The sequence below is a fragment of the Fomitopsis serialis genome, assembly GCF_022376445.1.
Source record: "Fomitopsis serialis strain Sig1Antser10 chromosome Unknown B0H18scaffold_5, whole genome shotgun sequence".
Taxonomy (NCBI): Eukaryota; Fungi; Basidiomycota; class Agaricomycetes; order Polyporales; family Fomitopsidaceae; genus Fomitopsis; species Fomitopsis serialis.
The window spans coordinates 836,293-854,504 of record NW_025954965.1 but is presented as its reverse complement, the minus strand read 5'-3'; the positions used below and the strand labels follow the sequence as shown (position 1 = coordinate 854,504).

The following is an 18,212-nucleotide window of genomic DNA, read 5'->3' as shown; positions in this document are numbered from 1 at the left end:
GCAGCTGCAACTCACTCTATGACTAGTGCTGATCAAATACGAGCTTTGTAGATAGTGCATCCTAGTGCGCACCATCATAAATTAGCATGCCATCATAAGTTAGCTGAGATACTTACGGGATTGGGTACTGCCCGACCGATATGAACCGCAGCAATGCCCTCAGGCTAAGTAGCCAGGGGAGCCCCTGTTTACCCGTCAACATCACGCAACATATGGACCTTTGGCACGCACGTACAGGTTGCTCTCCAAGACAGTGCCATGATCTCATGCGACGAAAACCAGGGTACACTACCTCGGTGGAGTCTACAGGCTAATGGAGACTTGGAGTCACTTCCTGTGGCCCACAGCCGCGATACTTGCAATCTGGTGCATATCTCATTCTCCTACGAACATCGCGTGCAGGGCCACGATGTAGCAATTCGTCACGGCTGTACGGTTTGCAGCCGCGGCTCCGCTGACTTCGAGCATATCGGTTCATCGATGACCGTCCTGATTGATCAGTCTGCCAGAAAACGCGTATAACATATACAATACCAGGACTGTACCAGTACTTCTTTCACTTTATCCGCCATACGACACCATCCATCGTGCCGTGCTCACGCGATGTCATCAGTCCACTCTTGGGATCCTCCCGGATCAGGCATTCACCGGAGGGTGACCAGCTCTGCAAGAGGCACACGTCAATCAGCAACCCAGTCCACACCATACCCCAGGGGGCATAGATAGAGACGGGACTCACCCTCAGCGGACGTGGGATGGATCGCCACGGTATCGTCCAGTCCTGCTTTGTCGCGCCCATCTTGACCGCGACGCCGAAGCCCTGCATGACCTCGTCGCTGCCCAGACCGATGATGTGGATCCCGATCACCTTCTCCTCGGGGCCCGTCACGATCAGCTTGTACATCGACGGCTCCTTGTGGTCCTCGTTGATCATGGAGAAGTAGAGCGCGCGGAAGTTTGACTTGTCTGCGTGTGGTACGGAGCGTGAATGAATGCGTGGGTAACGGCTAGGTAAGGAAGAAAACGTACATATCTTGATGTTCTCGGCGCCGTACTTTTCGCGGGCTTCAGGCTCGGTCAGGCCGACGGTGCCGATGGTTGGGTGGCTATATGCACATGAATACAAAGGTCAAAGACACGCGGCATGCAAGATACGCACGAGAAGACGACGGTTGAGATGTTCGTGTAGTCGAGGTGGTCAGTCTTGTACTTCCCCCCGCCGTACAACCGATTGCTCAGCCTCCGCCCTGCCGCAACTGCCACAGGCGTCAACAGGGCCTTGCCAGCAACATCGCCCAGCGCGTATATGCCGGGAATCTTCGTTCCTGGTACTCGTTCACGACGACGTTGCCCTTCTTGTCCAGTTCCACGCCGAGCTTCTCCAAGCCCAGTCCCTCCGTATTCGAATGGCGGCCGATCGCCCAGAGCAAGCAGTCTACCTCGACCGCCTCGCCCTTGTCCGTGTGCAGCGTGATCGCCTGTCCCTTCGCGCCCTCCACCTTCTTAATGTTGGAGCCCTTGTGGAAGTTGATGCCGGTGTGCTCCATCCACTTCGTGAGCACCTCCTGCAGCGACGGGTCGAACGTGCGCAGGACCGTTTCGCCGCGGATGAACATGTGCACCTCGCTCCCGAGCGTGTGGAGCACGCCCGCCAGCTCGACCGCGATGTAGCCTGCGCCCACGACCGCGACGCGCTTCGGCTGCTCCGCGAGGTCGAAGAACCCGTCCGAGTTGATGCCCAGACTCGCGCCGGGTATCTGGTCGTCCGAGGGGATTGTCGGTCGCCCGCCCGTCGCGACGACGATCTTGTCAGTGTTGAGCGTGTAGGTTGAGCCGTCGGGCCGCTTCACCTCGACGGTGGTGGGGGACGTGACGACTGCGTTGCCCTCGTGGAGCTCGACGCCCTCCTTGGCGACGTTGCTGTCGTAGATGCGTTCAGGCGGCGGATGTATGCGTCCCGTTGTGGCTTGAAGGAGGCCCAGTCGAACTGGGGCGAGCCGACGCCGTACCCTTGAACTTGTAATTCTCGGCGTGGCGGATCTTCTCAGCAATATCTGCCGCGTGCCACATGATCTGACAGATGCATTGGAAAACATTCACAGGTATGTGCGGTCAATGTGTACATACCTTTTTGGGCACGCATCCGACATTGACACATGTACCGCCCAACTTGGGTGTGGCCTCAATGAGGGCAACCTTAGCACCATACGATGCTGCACGACGCTATCATGCACACATGGCATGAGCATACATCGCGACTGTCACGAGTGGAGGTGCTCACAGATCCCGCTACACCACCGCTTCCACCACCAATCCAGACAATGTCGTACTTGTCGCGTCCCGGCTGTGTGACTGGAGGCATGCTGGAGGCAGCTGATGTTGTGATAGTTCTAGAGAGCTAGATGGGGGTCAAAAGCGGTGCCTGAATAGCATGCACCGCACGGCGTACGTTGGATAACCTGCGAGTCGCGGTGAGAGTGCGAGATGTTATGGTGGTCGTAGGAGTCGACGTGTGCGCGACGGATGCTGGGGGGGTGAAAGGGCGCGATGCAGATAAGGCGGATATGGGTGATGTTCGCGCGGAGATCGATAGGGATGAGAAGGGGAAGGTGGGATTGCAAGCCAGGGCTTTATAAGGCGGGGGACGCGCAGAGCATGTCAGCGACGTGCAGAGGGCAGAGAATGTCATATGACGTGAGCGCTGATGCTGTCCGCGGTGGTCGAGAAAGATGCTCTGTAAGGGCCTGCTATCTGCGCCAGCATGCAACGGGGGTCGGTAAGCCTGCCAGAGGGGCCTACGATATGCCTCGTACTCGCGCCCAAGCTTGTAGATCGCCTCGCGTACGCGCCCTTTCCAAAACTAGCCAGGGCGCCCGCACGTGGTCGTGCTCGCGACGAATGGCATCATCTCCGACTTTGCCGGACATTCCCTTCCTCCTCCGTCATCTCGCTCAGTCTGACTGTTTCTGCCACCACCACGATCGCACACCGCGTACGCGATACTGGCGTTCTTCACTGAGTCTGTTTCCGGTCGTGTTCCCTTAGCGCACATCTACGTGCCAGCGATGAGTACTCAGTCTCCACGTCGGTGCTGAAATAATTCGCAGATCATCCAAAGTAGCCTATCGAGTCCGGCCCTCTCATCCCTCATTATGCGACTATGTACCTGCTACTCCGCGGCAGCCCACCAACCGATATCGATGACAGGAACCACGAGAGCACGACGGACGCGTTCTACAGCGTGATCTGTCGAATTTAGCAGACGCTGCTGCACTGCTTACAGGGAATGTTCGCTTTTCTTCTACATAGGTGTCCTCATGGGCCCCTGCGATCAGATATATGACATCCAGTGTCATCTTGTTTGCGTCTGGTCAACGTCCAGAGGCATTGTCACGTCGAGTTGACGTGCTACACATGCTCGTTGTTCCTCGCGTGATGGCCTTCACTAATCGGCCTGTGGTAAGTCAGCACAACACGGACAATACTATACGCCGACGCTCTTGTCAACAGCTTACACGTCAGCCGGTGCATCTGGCGCAGACTGCTCAGATAGCAGATTTAACTCTAGTAATAGGGCCATCCATGGCCCCCACCATTTTCATGCATAACTTACGGCGCACTAAGTGTCTACGTTGCTCCCTCTCCAGTGGATGGCTATTGCTGCGTACTACGCACACACCACGTTATCTGCGACAAGCCGCAATTAACTCGTAAGTAGCTCGTAAACAGTCACGTCCAGCATGGTGGCTTGGGACTTGGGTGTCCTCGTCTTCCTTCCAACTGATGTTGACCACCCGCGTCGCACTGATAGCTACGCTGCGAGCGTCGACATCATATGGTAAGACCGCCCCGACCTCGTATACCGGCCCGGAAGTACAGGAGATCAACCGCATTGCACCCCACTTCGGTGCAGCCCTTCGGCCGGGGGCGTACCTCGTCGGCACGTACCCGTTTCTGAGGTATATCCCTGGATACCTGAGACACCTGTATCGGTACCATGAGGAAGAGCTGGCGTTCTTCCATGGGATGGTTGCGTACGCGAAGAGCAAGATGGAGCGTACCATCGTGTACGATTCCATCTGCACTTGACGTCTCCGCTTTGCAGGGCCGGGGACCTTCGTCGCCTACCTGTTCAACGAAAAATCCAAGTCTTTCGGCTATCGAAAGACGAGATGGCATACCTCGCAGGTGCTATGTCCGGGGTGGGGGTGGCACGGTGAGCCCGTCATTCAGCACGGAAACACGGTCACCTACTGATCTACTTTGTGAACAGACAGGCCTTGCTCTCAGCATCGTGGCCATGGCGCTGCATTTCATCTGGACGCGCAAGCCCGCGTCCAGGCGCGGCTCGACAAAGTAGTTGGGCGGGACGGAGGTCAGCTACATTCACCTTTTCGCGTCTCACAGCGCAGCCAAGATCGGAATGGACAGCACCGACATTTGAAGACGAGGACCTGATGCCGGAGATGACGACGCTCTTCCTTGAGACGGCCAGGTGGCGACCACAGTTTGCTTCTGGTGAGTCACGTCCAACGCTCATCGATCCAAACAAATAGCAATACCCTTGAGCCCAAATCGTCGGTGTACAGTACATTAACTCATCGTATAAGCGCAACACATTTCAGCCATCGTAGCAAGCACGAGTCGATCGAGACAGCAACCATACCGAGTCCAAGACAGCGGGATACCCAAATCAACTTCTAGAATGAGTCGGCCAATAGACAGACGGAGCCAGACGACGGCTTGCGAACGACCGACCTCGCATCGCCCGCGCTCCGTACAGACGATGGCAAGACTTATCTCCCCTTTGTACAGATCGGATGACGTGCTGCTGAATGGCTGAACGGGAGACAAGTGAGACAGACACGCGCGTGTGCAAACCGGCTCACTCACGTCGACGATATCCAGAGCTGATTCAGAAATTCCCGACAGTCACTATGCCACGCGCAGACCACGGCTGTAATATGCCACGGAACATGATCTTGAGCTCCTGACCGATGCTGTCCTCATTCATCGCGAGTCGGTAAGCTGGGGGAATGCAGACATAATCCGCCGCATTCCCCCAGCTTACCGACCTCGCTATGACGATGTTGTTCAGTCGGCGCTTCACAAGCGTCAATGACTCGACAGACTGGAACCTCGATAGAGCGAAGAAAAAATCCGTACGGATGAACAGACGTTTTTCGAACCCGATGTGAAGGATGCGTACACGAGGCATCAGACTGGCGAGCGCGGACGGTAGTGCTTGAAGGAAGTGATTGTGAATATTGCTCTTGTTTCTACGCTGCGGGGATTCTGTGCCCCTCCGGGGTCCTCATCCTTCTCCTGGTCGTCCTTGTGCACTGTCGCCATAGTAATCCCACTGCTCGTCTGCCATCAGCTTGCCGTGCTCGCGAGCCACTGCTTGACACGGAGTGGCGCGCGATACACTGGAACAGCATGTTGGAACTTGTGTGGCCGCGAATCTCGGGATTGTAGTACAGGTTGTGCATCGCCCGAGGGTACCACAACGCGCAGACCAGCGCCACGGCGGCAACGTGGGCTGATACGTGATCGCGTCAACCACGAGCTCGAAGACCTCGGGCGGGATGCGAGCGGAGAGGGCCAGCGGGAGTGTGCCTTGATAACTGGCTTTTGCCAGCCTTCGAAGACCCGTTCTCTGGCGCGGAAGTCGTCGCTCTCTATTCAGCACGCACTGGAGTCTTCATCGCTCTGTTTATCGGCGCTCGGTCTCTAGTCATTGCATTCATCGGCACTGCTCCTACGGACATCAACTTAATATGCTCGTCGGCAACACATTGCGTGACCTGTGCATGTGCGCATCGTCAGGGGAAGGGGGAAACCACCGGTAAGTGAACGCATCAGCCGGAATCATGCCAGTGGACAGAAGCAAGATGACGACATCGAGCTGGAGATCGGACATCCAGCACTCGTACCCCGCGGTTGGAGGCGCACTAAGCGAGGGATCTCGAGGACGCACCGACTCGGCGGTGATATACTGGAGGATGTGAGAGGTCCGGCGTCCGTCTAGAGCTTGGTGAGCCACACGCTGAGTGCCGTGACCGGGACAATGACATGCAGTATCGCCAGTCAGGCTGCTAGCGTCTGTCGACACACCGGCGCACTCGCCCCGATTGCGACGTCGTCGCCAGGCCGGGTCTGCGACTCGTGCAGGAGGCCGCACGCCGAGCTTCTCGAAGACAGCGCTGGGCTGGTCAGACTCGACTCGAATGCTGCCTCGAAGTCAACTTCAACGCAGAACGCGATGTGCTCGAGCTCACGGCTTTGCATGGTGGAGAAGATACCGTGTAGCTCGTCCGTTGCTTTCGTCCACGCCGCGCGAGGCCTGGTCTACGGCCTTGTGTCTGATATCATGCAGCGGCCACCGCGCTTATGCTCTGGGCGTTCGACACCGCAAAGAATCCCGCGCGGCCCATCGACCCGGACGCTCTGACGGCGACCCTGTTTCCGCTGCCCTTCGCGGTGAACTTCACGCCGAGGGTGGACATTGGACAAGCTCCGAGAGCTATTGAAACCCGAGGACGATTGAGCGCCCAGTGACACTTCATTTGGCTTGGAGCTCGCGGCATTCCATGTGTTAAGACTGAAGCTGTAGAAACAACGTACTTACAACCTGGCGCATATGCATCATGAACTAGGTAGCTCCAACGAAAAGGTATGTCCTACGATAGCCAAGAGTAACGGGTTGTCGGTCAGTGGTGTACATACACCAGAAAGTTATCGAATCGACTTACTTATCTCCGCCTTCCACCCGGCCTTCAAAGCTTCAGGCGCGGATCATGACCATAAACCGGATATATTCATCTTTCCAAAGAACAGGTAGGCCCGCATCATACAACGCACTATCGGATGCTTTCGACGTCGACATTAGCACATAGTTGCGTCAGTATCAGTGTGCATGACGCGCCACTGGCGTTGAGCCATTCGCCGTGGTGCAAAACTAAGCTATGAATTCGGACCAGCCAGAGGAAGAAGACCTATGATTAAGACCAATCGCCCATTGTGATAACCAACTGGAGCCAGCACAGCGATCGAGCAGTCTAGATGAGGTCTGGCGTGGGTTGGCCATCCATCCATCTCGCTAGTCTGAGGGTCTTGGGGCTGCAATGGCGCGGAATGGTATAGTAAGTGGTGTCGAACACACAGGCGGGAGTTTTGTAGTGGGCCACAGGAGCCCATGCCTGATCCAAGAGTGCCTCGGTGACTGCAGCGCGGCAGTGAGCCTCCTCGATGAGAACAGCCCGACGAACGCAGTTGCAAGCCCCTCCCGCCAAGGACGTCGCAGCCTAACGGGAAGCTGGGCCGCCCCCTCCCACCAGGTAAAACACAGCACGCTGGAGACAACGGACCGAGCGCATTAGACTTTCACTTCGCCCTGGTCCCGTGTACACACGGATCTAGAGCACGCTCGCACCATCAGGCGAGCAACCGCTCGTCCCAGCGGCGCAATACAGTCGCGCAATAGACTCAGAGGCGAGCAGTACAGCCCGCGAGGGCGACAGAGGGGGCACGCACCTGATCGCGATCCCGCTAGGCCCGAGTAGTGGCGCGACGAGACGATCGGCCCGATGGGTGGCGGTCGAGGCGCGGGGTGGGTGAATGGCGAAGGCTTCGGTGTGGGATGCGGGCGCTGCCTGCTGCTGTGACACGGAGATAGCACCCGAGGAGGGAGGCGCGCTTCTAAGGCCGAGGGTGGACGGGAAGCTTGGGACGTGCGTTGTCGAGGTCTTGTTTAGACTCCTTGGCGCGTACGGAGAAGGCGGGGAGGATGCTTCTCTTACATTTGCGGGCGTTGGGCGATGGGTTTGGAAGACGTGAACCCGCGATGCTATGGCTGCGCTGCCTGCCCAGGTTGAGTTGGGCCCAGGACACACGCGACTTGAATGCGCTGGGGGACTTCTGTGTCTGGGTGGTATGGCCTGGACGAGTCGGGCGCCAGGTGGGACGCGGAAGATCCGAACACCCGGACACGGAGATATGGTGTGCTCTCGCTCGTCGTGGATACCGTCGACACCGGGGGAAGTACGTCGCAAGTTTAACCATCGCATGAGGGTCGAATGCCTCCACACGCATCCGAGGACCGGGTCGTCATTCGTGAACTCGATCCACATGGCCAAGGTGGCTTTTGTCCCGGGACATGCGGAGACGGTCGATGACGCTGAGATGAACACCGGGGCGGCTGTTGAGTCAACCTTGCAGCGGTGTACCTTGGTTGTACATAATCTTGGACGGGGCCTGGACGCGAGAAGCAGGGCATGACAAAGGACATTGCAGTCTGAGTGGGCGACGTGTGAGATGTGGTGTAGCTGCACACACTCACCGAAGAGCCGCCCTGATCAGCTGCAGCGCTGGTATGGACAGTGCTTTCCGCCCGGTTGGCGGGCTAATGGAACGCAGCGTTCTTGCCTGGCGTGCGCGCAGCGAGCAGCTGCAGCGTATGTAGGACATGTCCGTTATGTGCTAGCAGAGCTGCTAGCAGGGACAGCATGACGGCGTGGCATGTGTCTGCGGTCGCAAAGGGGCTAAGTAGGAATGGAGGCTAGGGACCGGAGGCACTTGCTGGGTCATGGTCCGAAACCGAGAGGCTCGGGCAGTCGAATGGGAGACATCAGGACGGGACGCTTGGAGGCTTGGTGCCGAACGGCGACGGGCGCTGGGCGACACGGTTTGGGGGCGTTCTTGGAGGCTGCAGGCCTCGGTCCTTGGCTGCGACCCGAAGACCGCCCTGGAGCCTGGCCTGATCCTCCCTGATGAGCGCGACCAGGAGCATCGCCGTCGCCACCGGCGACCCGCGCGCAGGAGGCCCCGTCGTCCGCGACGGCGAGCGCGAGGCCGCGGCGCGGGCGGTGGCTGCTGCGGGCGGTGGCGGGCGAGGCGGCGACTGGGAGACACGCGGATGCGGGGTCTGGGCCAGGGCGGGGACCGGACGATCGACCCCGCAGGCACCGCATGCGGTCTCCGCATCCGGCAGGTGGTCTCCGGAGACGCGGAATGACGTGTGGGGTCTGGGCGGAGACTCGGCCGGGCGCGGCAGAGGCCGGGATCGGCAGACCCAGATCGAGTGCAGTGAGAGCGCGCGAGCCTTGTCCACTCTGGCCACTGCCCTCCTCTTGCTCAACGTCCACCATGGCCGCCACCGACGCCCACCTCTGGGCCGCAGACGCGAACGAGGCCATCCACCTTTCCCTCGGTAAGTCCTCCGTCTGCCGCGTCCCGACGCGTCTCACCGTTCCGCCAGTACGCGCCGCCGCGGACAAGGCCTCCCTCAATGCCCGCGAGCATTACGAGGGTTTCAACCCCTGCTACACCTATCCCCTCTTCGGGGAAGACGAGAAAATATATGGCTACCGCGACCTCCGCATAGACGTGCGTCGACGCGTCTGCCTCGCCTCCTGTCCTCCACCGTTGACCCTTGTCCACCAGCTCAAGTTTGCATCCGGCTCACTAGCCCAGTATCTCAGCGTTCAACATACCGACAAACTACCGGCGACATCCGCGGTAGATGACATCGTGGGCGCCATCTCAAAGTTCATCCCACCAGGTGCGCGACCTCATGTCCCCTACTCACGCGTTGAATCTCACGCGCCTCGCCTGCCTCAGGTTACTACACCGACGAAGCTGCCTTCCTCAAACGCGTCGAAGAAGACGCGATCACGTTCAGACCACCTGGTACTCGTATCCATAGCTATTCACGGCCAAGCACCGGCGGCAAGGGCAAGGAGAAGGTCGTGCGCGAAGACGAGGATGCTATCGACTTCGAGGTCTACCAGGTGCGCCGCGCCTCATTCCACCACCGTATCCGCTAATCATACCATTGTACGCTCAGTGTACCTGGGACACCCCAGGGTTCAGAGAGCTTCATCGCCGCATGCAGCTCTTCATCCTGCTCTACATTGACGGCGGCTCCTACATCAGAGAAGACGAGGATGTCTGGCAGTTCGTCGTCCTGTGAGTCTCGTTGCCCTCGCGCGTTTGAGGTAGTGCCCCGAACCGGCACATTGGTGCACCGTGATGCTTCTGGACCGCCGTCGTTGCCTTCGCCCTCGGGCGGCAATATGTCAGGAGCTGGCCTGGGCCTGTTCAGGCTTTCCCGCGCTGCATTGGTCTGGCTCTGACCCTGAAGGTCCCAGCGACACGCCACTGTCACACAGTTAGCGGCTAGATTGGGCGCATATGGCATGTCCAATCTCCGCGAGGTGTTGCGTTTGGCCCCGAGAAGAAAGATGAGTGATCACACAGAACAGAGGGCTAACTTCAGCTGCGGTCATTCATGGGACGTCTGGACAAGCCTATGGCCAAGCCTGCCGTCTATGGGCTTGAAGATCCCGCTCAATCTCACCTCCTACTCTTCCCGGGCCTCCGTGTATCTTACTGACGCTCTTGCATCCCAGATACGAAAAACGGAAGCGGCGGAGCGACCCGTCTGTTTCAACGTACCACTTTGTCGGGTACTCGACACTCTACCCGTTCTACTGCTTCCCGGAGAAGGTCCGCCTGCGTCTGAGCCAGTTTATTATCGTCCCGCCGTACCAACAAGAGGGGCACGGGTCAGCGCTCTACTCCGCAATCTACCGATACATCCGTGACGCGCCTGACATCGCGGAGCTCACAGTGGAGGACCCCGTCGAGGCCTTCGAGGACCTGCGCGACAGGAATGACCTGAAGATGCTCCTGGCGGACTCGGCGTTCATGGGCGAGGCGCTGGGCGAGGGCTGGGAGAGTGCGGCAAAGCCGCAGCAGCGGGCGAAGAGGCACAGGTTCCACCCGTATGCGCACGCGAACGGGCGCGGGGACAACGGGCACACGCCAATGGACCGCCTCGCGGAGGCGTACGCGAATGGACACGGGCACGGGAACGGGAACGGCCACCGTGGTAGCCCGCCCCCGTCGCCGCGGTCACAGTTCCAGGCGCTGGAGGAAGGCCTGAGGGCCGTCACGAACGGGAACGGGAACGGGAACGGGGCGACGAAGACACGGGCGGTGGGGAAGCTCGGACCGCCGGCGGACCGCGGGTGGCTGGAGCGGCGGCGGGTCGAGCTGAAGATGGCGAGCAGGCAGTTCTATCGACTCGTGGAGATGCTCATGCTCCGGTTCGTCGTCATGGATGGGTGCGACAAGCGAATGGAGAAGGCGTATAGGATCTGGGTGAAGGAGAGGCTGTACAGATTCAACTACGTGCGTGGCTTGTGGTTCTTGTCGTTGGGGAAGGGTGGGGAGGCTGACGATGCTTGGTGTTTATCAGGAGGTGCTGGCGCAGTTGGACAAGAAGGAACGTCAGCAAAAGCTGGATGAGACGTTCTGGGCGGTCAGGAAAGACTATGAACGGATACTTGCAATGGTCAACGATTCCTGAACACGTCCGCGTCGCGTATGTGCGTTGCAACTACGACATTCGACGACCTCGCAGTCGACGATATAACGGGTGTCGACGAGGACGTGGGACGACCAGGAGTGGAAGACTAGCATATAGGCTCGGGCACAGCACCACTGTCATGGTGGCTGCGAGTAATTCGGTGGTATATTGGCGTAGGTACAGGCTTGGTTTCAGTTCTCGGTTTGTCTTGTTTTGTCTCGAGTTTTCCATTGCTATCATTGGCGAGTACGATGCGACTGGGTACATAGTGTATATACGTTTTTGCTCTCCCGATGGTTTGTGTACATGCGATCAGGACTAGGCGTCGATTGGCGCGACTGACAATGAGTATGATACATGTGCGTGGTCTTGGTCGAGTATGTTGTGCGTTTTTCTTTTGCTATCTGTACATATGTAGTTCTGGGAGCGGACGTGTATGCTAGGACGGTACAGAATCGCCGGCAGCCTGTGGGATCGGAGGACGGGCAATACATATATGCATGTGGTGGGGGGCCGCTAGCCGACCCGAGAGGTCGCTGAACGTGGCTATCCACAGCCTCATGTCTGTTCTGTCCATCGTGTCGTTTCGCCCTTGTTATGCCTTCAAGTTGAGCCGCATGATTCTGCCCGTTACGAGCGAGTGCAGGCCACATCCTTTGTCTGATCGCTGAAAGCCAACACTCGGCAGAAGGCCTCTTCGGTGACGACTCTCACCATCTCGCTGTTGCACATCCCGCTCTCAACTACGACAAATGCGGAGATCCCTGAGCGCATCGTCCATGTGGACTACGCCTCCTCCACCCGGGACGACCGACGTCGACGCAGACTTCGAGTCCGAAGACGACAACGAACCGCAATCGTCGCCCTCCCGCGCGTCCTCGCGCCTCGACGCGTACCTCGACGACCGCGACGACGACGCGCCCTTCGGCGAGCCCACGCCCGGGCTGATCGCGCAGACCGCGTTCGACGCGTACTTCGCTCTGCACGCGCGGCCCGCGCGCACTCCGCCGCCGTCTTCAGCCAGCTCGTCCCCGCGCTCGACGCACCCGCGTACGCGAGCGCCCTCGCGGGTCGCGGCCCTCAGCTCGCCGCACCTCCTCGAGAGCAAGAGGCTGTGGACGGACGAGAGGCTGCGCGCGGGCTTCTTCACGCATGGGCGGACGAGCTCCGCGAGGGGTTCAGTCTGTTGTTCTATGGGTATGGGAGCAAACGCGGTGTGCTGAATGCTTCGCAAGGTCGCTCACAAGCCGAGAAGGTCGCCGGGAGAGGGACGCGGCGGCCACGTCGTCATCGCGAATGGCTTCTTGCCTGGCTTCGCGCTAAAAGACCTGCTCAACTCTGTCGAGCGATCCCCGCCTGCAAGAGCGCTGGACGCGCAGATGAGCTCGGGGGCGGGCGTAGACGCACAAGTTCAGAGGATCTACGACTACTTCTCTAGTGCGGACGGGGACGAGAGGCTATTCCTGGTGATACACAACATCGACGGGTCAGGCCTGCGCGGTCCAAAGGCGCAGACCGCCATCGGTCGCCTCGCGCGCGCGCCACGGGTACACGTCGTCGCGTCCGTCGACAACGTCCAAGCCATAGGCCGTTGGTCGCTCTCAGAGCTATTCGCGCGCAAGGCAGCGCCCGCGGCATCAGCGCCGCAAGAAGACACGTCAAGCAGACGTAAGGGCAAAGGCAAGGCGCGCGCTGTCGACGACTCGGCAGAGGGCGCAGATACGTCTTACGACGTCCCCCGCCGTGGGTTCGCATGGCTCTGGCACGACCTCACCACGCTCGCGCCGTACGACGCCGAGCTCGCTTCCGCAGACCCGTCCTCTATCGCGGGCGCCTCTGCCAGCGGACGGCGCACACACCTTGGTGCCAGCGCCGCAGCGGGTGGCCCACGTCTGGTGAGCGAGACAGCCGCGAGGCATGTGCTGGCTAGTGTCACGCAGAAGGCGCGGAGACTGTTCGTGCTGTTGGGTAGTAAGCAGCTCGAGCTCATGGCGTCTGCGACGGGCGCTGCTGGCCCGGCCGCGGCCTCAGGCGAAGCGGGGACCGCAGGGCAAGACGCGGCGTATGATTACGAACGTCTCTTCGGTGCGGCGAGAGAAGAGTTTATCGCGACCAGTGATACGGCGTTGAGGGCACTGCTTGGGGAGTTTAGGGATCATGGACTGGTTGTATCGGCCGTCGCCCCCGTCGGAGCTGGTGGGTCAGGGGGAGGGGAAGCTCTCTGGATACCGATGAGGCGGGAAGCGTTGACAAAGGTGGTGGACGAATTGAAGAGGGAAGGGGCATAATGTGAGTGACTGTCATTCGGGCCTGACAATGACCTGAACTTGTTGTTTCACAGAGGGCACCCAGGAAGATACTCCAGATGTACAGTAATGACCATGCCAATACAGTCCAGCTTGCAATGCAGTACAAATGCCTCGGCCTCACCTCGCAAGGTCTCTCAGGATGGGCACACTTCGCTGTCAACGAACAGATAAGGTATACATTAAACGATAAAAACGAGCATATTGACAGGAGATCATTCATTTTCATCAAAGTTCGTGTACCACATTCATCCTGTTCATGCTTCTGCTGCTGCTGTCTCGGTTTCCGGCAGGGCTTCGGTGATGTCGCCCTCCTTGGGCTCAGCGCCATTCTCCTCGCCATTGGCAGTTTCCTCAGCCTGGTCCTCAGCCTGGTCTTCAGCGTACTCCTTGGCCTCCTTGTTCTCGTCGGCACCCTCTTTCGCGCCCTTGCTGCCCATGACGGTGGCATTGATGCTGTCTCCACTTCAGCATCACAGCCCTAGACACACGGAACAACGGACACCCACGTAATCATGACATGCACCTTCTCCTTCTCGCCTTCCGCGCCATCGGCGTTTTGCAGCTCGATGGTGACGCGCTTGGAGCCCTTCCAGCCGTAGCTGCCGGTTGCAAACGTTGCAGGCACGAGCGTGGTTGTGCCGACGAAGCCTGGGTCCTGGGATGCGACTGTCACGGTCTCCTTGTCGTCGCCGGCCGCGTCGGGGAGCGCGGGAGGCGTGTGGGTGATGTTGACATGCAAGGGCATCGCGCGGTTTTTGAACTGGGACGCGGCCATCGTGGCCTGGATTCGCGATTCCGTTCATTATCATGCAGGTACGTCGCAGCAGGCAACGCACCTTGGGACCTTTCTTGCCGCCCCGACCGCGACCCTTCGCAGGGCTGGCCGCGCCCTCGGTCTTGGGAACCTTCGCCGAGCGGGTGGTAGGCCCTGCGTGGTCGTCCTCGGCGGCGCGCTTCGTCCCTGTGGCCACCAAACGACGTTAGGACGGTGCGTGCGGGGGCGGGGGACGGGGGACGGACCTGGCATGGCTGGTGCTTCGTAGAGGATAGGCAGAAAGAGGGGGGCAAAATGTGGGAAGGAATACGGGAGATATGTGGCCCTTTAAGGATGTGTGAAATAGGGTGTTGTGTTGGATCTGTTTATTCAGGTCACGGCGGCCCCATGACGACCGCGTGCGCGTCCGACGCGACTCGCTGACGTAACGCGTGTCGAGACGCGTCTGTGGCGTCGCTCCGCTCGCTGCTCATTCAGAAGGCCCGGTCGGGTCTGCCAGTCGTTGCTGCGTGTAGTGCCCCGCTCAGCGTGAATCCACTGGCACGATTACGGACTTCAGCTCAATTGACGGACAGCGTGTCTTGGGCCTAGGCATCACATTCGCAAATGGAGATCCACAATGCATGGAAGAACATTTAGCTTTGGCGTTACAGCGATGCTAACAAAGCACAAACAGTACATACGCATCCATCAAGCAGCATACCATAAACCGCAAAGCGTGAATCGCATCATACACCACTACACCCGCCTTACCGCCTCGTGTCTCGCCGGTACCTGTCCCTCGAATCAGACCGCCGGCGATCCCTGGGATCATCCCTGTCCCGCCGGTCCCTCGAGTCGTCGCGCGGTCTCCTATCGTAGTCTCTGTCTCGCCTCGGGGGCGCGGCGCGAGCGACGGCGCGGGCTATCATACCGCGCCCTCGGCGGTGGGGACCGCGGGACAGGCGGAGACGGCGCACGGCGACGGGCCGGGGGCGAGTCGCGGCGTGACCTATACCTATCCATGTCCCGGTCGGCGTCGGCCATGCGAACATCTCTGTCTCTGTCACCGTTGCGATAGCGCGGCGGTGAAGGGGTTGGCCGCCTGTCATCACGGTGCCGCGGTGGAGGAGAGGGAGACGGGCGCCGACGTGGAGGGGGCGAGATATCACGGTCCCGTGCTCGGTCGCGGCGCGGCGGGCTGTACGAACGACGTCTCGGGGGTGAACGCCGTGACTCGTCTGAATCAGAGTCGGATGAGCTAGGGTCAGAGTCAGAGTCGGACGAGCTGTCGTCGTCATCCGAATCTGAATCTGAGTCGGAGGACGAGGATTCGGCCTCGAGCATTGCGCGACGCTGTTCCATAATAATTCTTGGCGCATTCTGTGCAACGTATGTGAATCAATGTATTCCAAGGGCAGGGTATACAACGACATACCTTCAAGTGTTCACGCATCTCCTCCGTGGCCGCACCCAAGCCGATACTCGTGAAATAGTTGATCGCAAACCGGGTGTCCTTCGGGTTGTCCATAGGGAACATGCCCCTGCACGTCATCCTCACCTCCTCGTCCTTGAACCGCTCGACCGAAGCCTTGAGACCCATGGACTCAGTGACCTCCTGCATCATGATCTTGATGAAGATACGACTACTCGACGTCGTATCATCCTCGGTGAGCTTGATACATCCGAGGACAGCCCACGAGACGGAGTCAGTCGCGATGAGGTGTCCGAAGAAGCGTGCGATGTTCCGCAGACGATTCGTCTCGTAACGGTGATGGTCGTGTAGTAGTTGACGAAGGCCTCTTCGAAGCATTCGTTCCACACGCGGTTGAGCTTGCAGAACCGCTCACCAACAGGCCGTAGAATGTAGAGTACGACCGTTCTTGCGAGCAACACTCGATGATCATATTGCAGAGCTCAATCTGTGGGTCCAGTCAGCATGGTCGTCACCAATCAAACGTACGGTAGACGCACTTCCTGGCCCTCCTGAATCTGGACCTTCAACAGCTTGTGGACGGCTTCCTCGTAATTCAATGCGTTCATGATGGTCAAGTAAATGATACGACGGAGATTGGTGAGGTTCGTCTCCGTGCGGTCTTCGATACCAGCTTTGTCTTCAACGGCTACGAGAGCAGTTCAACAAATGAGCAGTCTAACGGCAGATGACCATGCATACCTTCCTCCTCCTCCTCATCGTCAGTGGTTTCTTCTGATCCGCTCTCCTCGTCATCCGAGCCCTCGCCCAGGATCTCAGCCTTGATAGACTTATACCTCTCTTCATTTTCGATGTAGTTCGGGTCGAACTTGAAGATATCTGAAAAGCATGTCAGTTGAGATGGAAAGACGAGCGAACTGAGAACGTACTCAGCCCTTCTTGCACCTGCAGCTCTTCCTCAAGCTGAATTTGATGCGTGATCTGGTCGTCCTCCTCCACTAGGTCCAAGCCCTCCGGAACGATCACGTTGTCCTTGTACTTGTCCTTGCGGACCTGCATAAGCACCTCAATCATGTACTGCACTCGTTGGCTGATCGTGCCCTCGTTGAGTACTGCGCGAAAGCGCTCAAAGACAGTTGCGTTGGCCTTCGGCGAGTTTTCAGCGAGGAATGCACCGACTTCACGCGTGAAGCCCACGGCGATCTCAATTGAGTCGTCGGTCGGGCGCTCAAGCAGAAGAACAAGGATCTGGAGGGCGATGATCTCATGTGCGACACCCTGGTTGACGAGGTGGGCAATGAAAGTCGTCGTAGAGTGGCAGACAATCTGGATACACCGGTCAGTCAATACAGCGTTGTCGGCCACAGTGTACTCACTTTGTCATTACGCTTGAAGGCTCGTCGGAACTGACTGATCAGCCGAGTCAAGACCAGCTCGCCAACCTGAGGAAGCTTCGTGTTGATGATAGCCACGAGTGCCGCGAATACCGGTGTAAAGGGCAAACTGGACGACTGGGCCTTCATCACGCTCCTCGCAAACAAGCCTCGACCGCGAATAAGATTCTCTTGGAAGAGCTCCGGCATGATGTGCTTGATATTCGCGACGTTGATTCGGTTAACTATACCGGTAATCGACTTGCGCAGCGCATCCCACGAGAGGCGTTGATACTCTGCGCTGGCCTTGTCTTTCGACGCAGCCTCCTGCAGGGCGCGCAGGCGTGCGGGGGGCATGTATACACCGCCAGACTTCGTGCTCGTTAGCTTGGCGAGCTCGGCTTTTGCGTCGAGCTCAGGCGCCTTCTTGTCGGCGGCGTCCTTGCCTTTCTCCTTCTCCATCTTCTCGAGCTCAAGGGCGGCCATGCGCGCTGCGAGCTGTCGCTGTCGCTCTGCACGTCGCGCGGGGTCAACATCGTCCACCCGCGGAAGCTCGACCAGGCGACCTGGGCCTGGAGGGGATGCTGACCTGCGACGACTTGAAGGGGGCTGCTCCGAGTTTTCCGGGGAGCGCGACCTACATTGAATAGTCAATCAAGGGCTTCCTTCCTATACAAGCAGAAACTTTACCTCTTGCGCTTCTGGTAGGGTCCGTCCGAGGCGTTCAAAGGGGTCAGGGTCGCTGCAGTCGCCATGGTGGAAGATGGGTGTGTTGCAGTCACTGACGATGTTGGTCAAGCAGCGGGCTGCTGGGCGCCTGCGTGTTTGGTGTTATTTGGCCGTTTACCATTGTGGGCAGTGGATATATATTAGGCGCTCGACGTGACACGGACGGTCCAGAGACTGTTCAGTGTTACTCGATCTCTGCCTTCTGCAACTCTCGAGCTTGCTCAATAGTAAAAGACAT

The 18,212-nt window shown here is 58.8% G+C and overlaps 6 protein-coding genes across 6 annotated transcripts; 3 read left to right on the top strand and 3 right to left on the bottom strand.

Annotated features, from left to right (window-relative positions):
• Positions 1-308: 308 nt before the first annotated feature.
• On the bottom strand, positions 309-2,816 carry B0H18DRAFT_979147 (glutathione reductase). Its single transcript, XM_048044369.1, has 8 exons — positions 2,282-2,816; positions 2,128-2,223; positions 2,003-2,073; positions 1,341-1,920; positions 1,160-1,317; positions 1,030-1,106; positions 751-966; positions 309-664 (listed from the first exon to the last, which is right to left on the bottom strand). Exons 1-8 carry the CDS (start codon positions 2,360-2,362, stop codon positions 645-647), a joined length of 1,299 nt encoding a protein of 432 aa, XP_047898810.1. The 5' UTR covers positions 2,363-2,816; the 3' UTR covers positions 309-644.
• A 967-nt stretch (positions 2,817-3,783) lies between these two features.
• B0H18DRAFT_1207587 (uncharacterized protein) lies at positions 3,784-4,535 on the top strand (the record flags this gene model as incomplete). Its single annotated transcript, XM_048036221.1, has 3 exons — positions 3,784-4,057; positions 4,106-4,216; positions 4,274-4,535. The coding sequence occupies 3 exons, from the start codon at positions 3,784-3,786 to the stop codon at positions 4,456-4,458; spliced, it is 570 nt and encodes a 189-aa protein (XP_047898809.1). The 3' UTR covers positions 4,459-4,535.
• Positions 4,536-9,147: 4,612 nt separating this feature from the next.
• Positions 9,148-11,845, top strand: B0H18DRAFT_1182161 (histone acetyltransferase type B catalytic subunit; the record flags this gene model as incomplete). The annotated part of the gene is made up of 8 exons (XM_048035973.1): positions 9,148-9,211; positions 9,260-9,387; positions 9,445-9,562; positions 9,622-9,791; positions 9,848-9,969; positions 10,413-10,778; positions 10,950-11,196; positions 11,264-11,845. 8 exons carry the CDS (start codon positions 9,148-9,150, stop codon positions 11,372-11,374), a joined length of 1,326 nt encoding a protein of 441 aa, XP_047898808.1. The 3' UTR covers positions 11,375-11,845.
• Positions 11,846-12,182: 337 nt separating this feature from the next.
• B0H18DRAFT_1182159 (origin recognition complex, subunit 2) lies at positions 12,183-13,957 on the top strand (the record flags this gene model as incomplete). The annotated part of the gene is given in 3 exon segments (XM_048035972.1): positions 12,183-12,629; positions 12,643-13,663; positions 13,716-13,957. Coding segments are annotated over 2 exon segments (1,467 nt in total), but the record flags the coding sequence as incomplete, so codon positions are not given.
• Positions 13,833-14,812, bottom strand: B0H18DRAFT_979124 (uncharacterized protein). Its single transcript, XM_048044368.1, has 3 exons — positions 14,704-14,812; positions 14,520-14,644; positions 13,833-14,464 (listed from the first exon to the last, which is right to left on the bottom strand). Exons 1-3 carry the CDS (start codon positions 14,708-14,710, stop codon positions 14,162-14,164), a joined length of 435 nt encoding a protein of 144 aa, XP_047898806.1. The 5' UTR covers positions 14,711-14,812; the 3' UTR covers positions 13,833-14,161.
• B0H18DRAFT_979123 (armadillo-type protein) lies at positions 14,813-18,039 on the bottom strand. The gene is made up of 10 exons (XM_048044367.1): positions 17,936-18,039; positions 17,835-17,882; positions 17,249-17,757; positions 16,802-17,198; positions 16,614-16,751; positions 16,412-16,560; positions 16,288-16,359; positions 15,876-16,199; positions 15,355-15,820; positions 14,813-15,326 (listed from the first exon to the last, which is right to left on the bottom strand). Exons 3-10 carry the CDS (start codon positions 17,729-17,731, stop codon positions 15,208-15,210), a joined length of 2,148 nt encoding a protein of 715 aa, XP_047898805.1. The 5' UTR covers positions 17,732-17,757; positions 17,835-17,882; positions 17,936-18,039; the 3' UTR covers positions 14,813-15,207.
• Positions 18,040-18,212: the final 173 nt, after the last annotated feature.

Excerpts from the sequence above, each read along its gene's own strand:
- B0H18DRAFT_979147 (XM_048044369.1), bottom strand. The coding sequence starts at position 2,362 with ATGCCTCCAGTCACACAGCCGGGACGCGACAAGTACGACATTGTCTGG. Across the intron at positions 967-1,029 it reads CGCCGAGAACATCAAGATAT|ACAAGTCAAACTTCCGCGCG; the intron begins GTACGTTTTCTT and ends TACCACACGCAG. Across the intron at positions 665-750 it reads ACCGTGGCGATCCATCCCAC|AGCTGGTCACCCTCCGGTGA; the intron begins GTCCGCTGAGGG and ends TGCCTCTTGCAG.
- B0H18DRAFT_979124 (XM_048044368.1), bottom strand. Across the intron at positions 14,465-14,519 it reads GCGGCAAGAAAGGTCCCAAG|GCCACGATGGCCGCGTCCCA; the intron begins GTGCGTTGCCTG and ends TCGCGAATCCAG.
- B0H18DRAFT_979123 (XM_048044367.1), bottom strand. The coding sequence starts at position 17,731 with ATGGCCGCCCTTGAGCTCGAGAAGATGGAGAAGGAGAAAGGCAAGGAC. Across the intron at positions 16,561-16,613 it reads CGATGAGGAGGAGGAGGAAG|CCGTTGAAGACAAAGCTGGT; the intron begins GTATGCATGGTC and ends CTGCTCTCGTAG. Across the intron at positions 15,821-15,875 it reads AGATGCGTGAACACTTGAAG|AATGCGCCAAGAATTATTAT; the intron begins GTATGTCGTTGT and ends TACGTTGCACAG.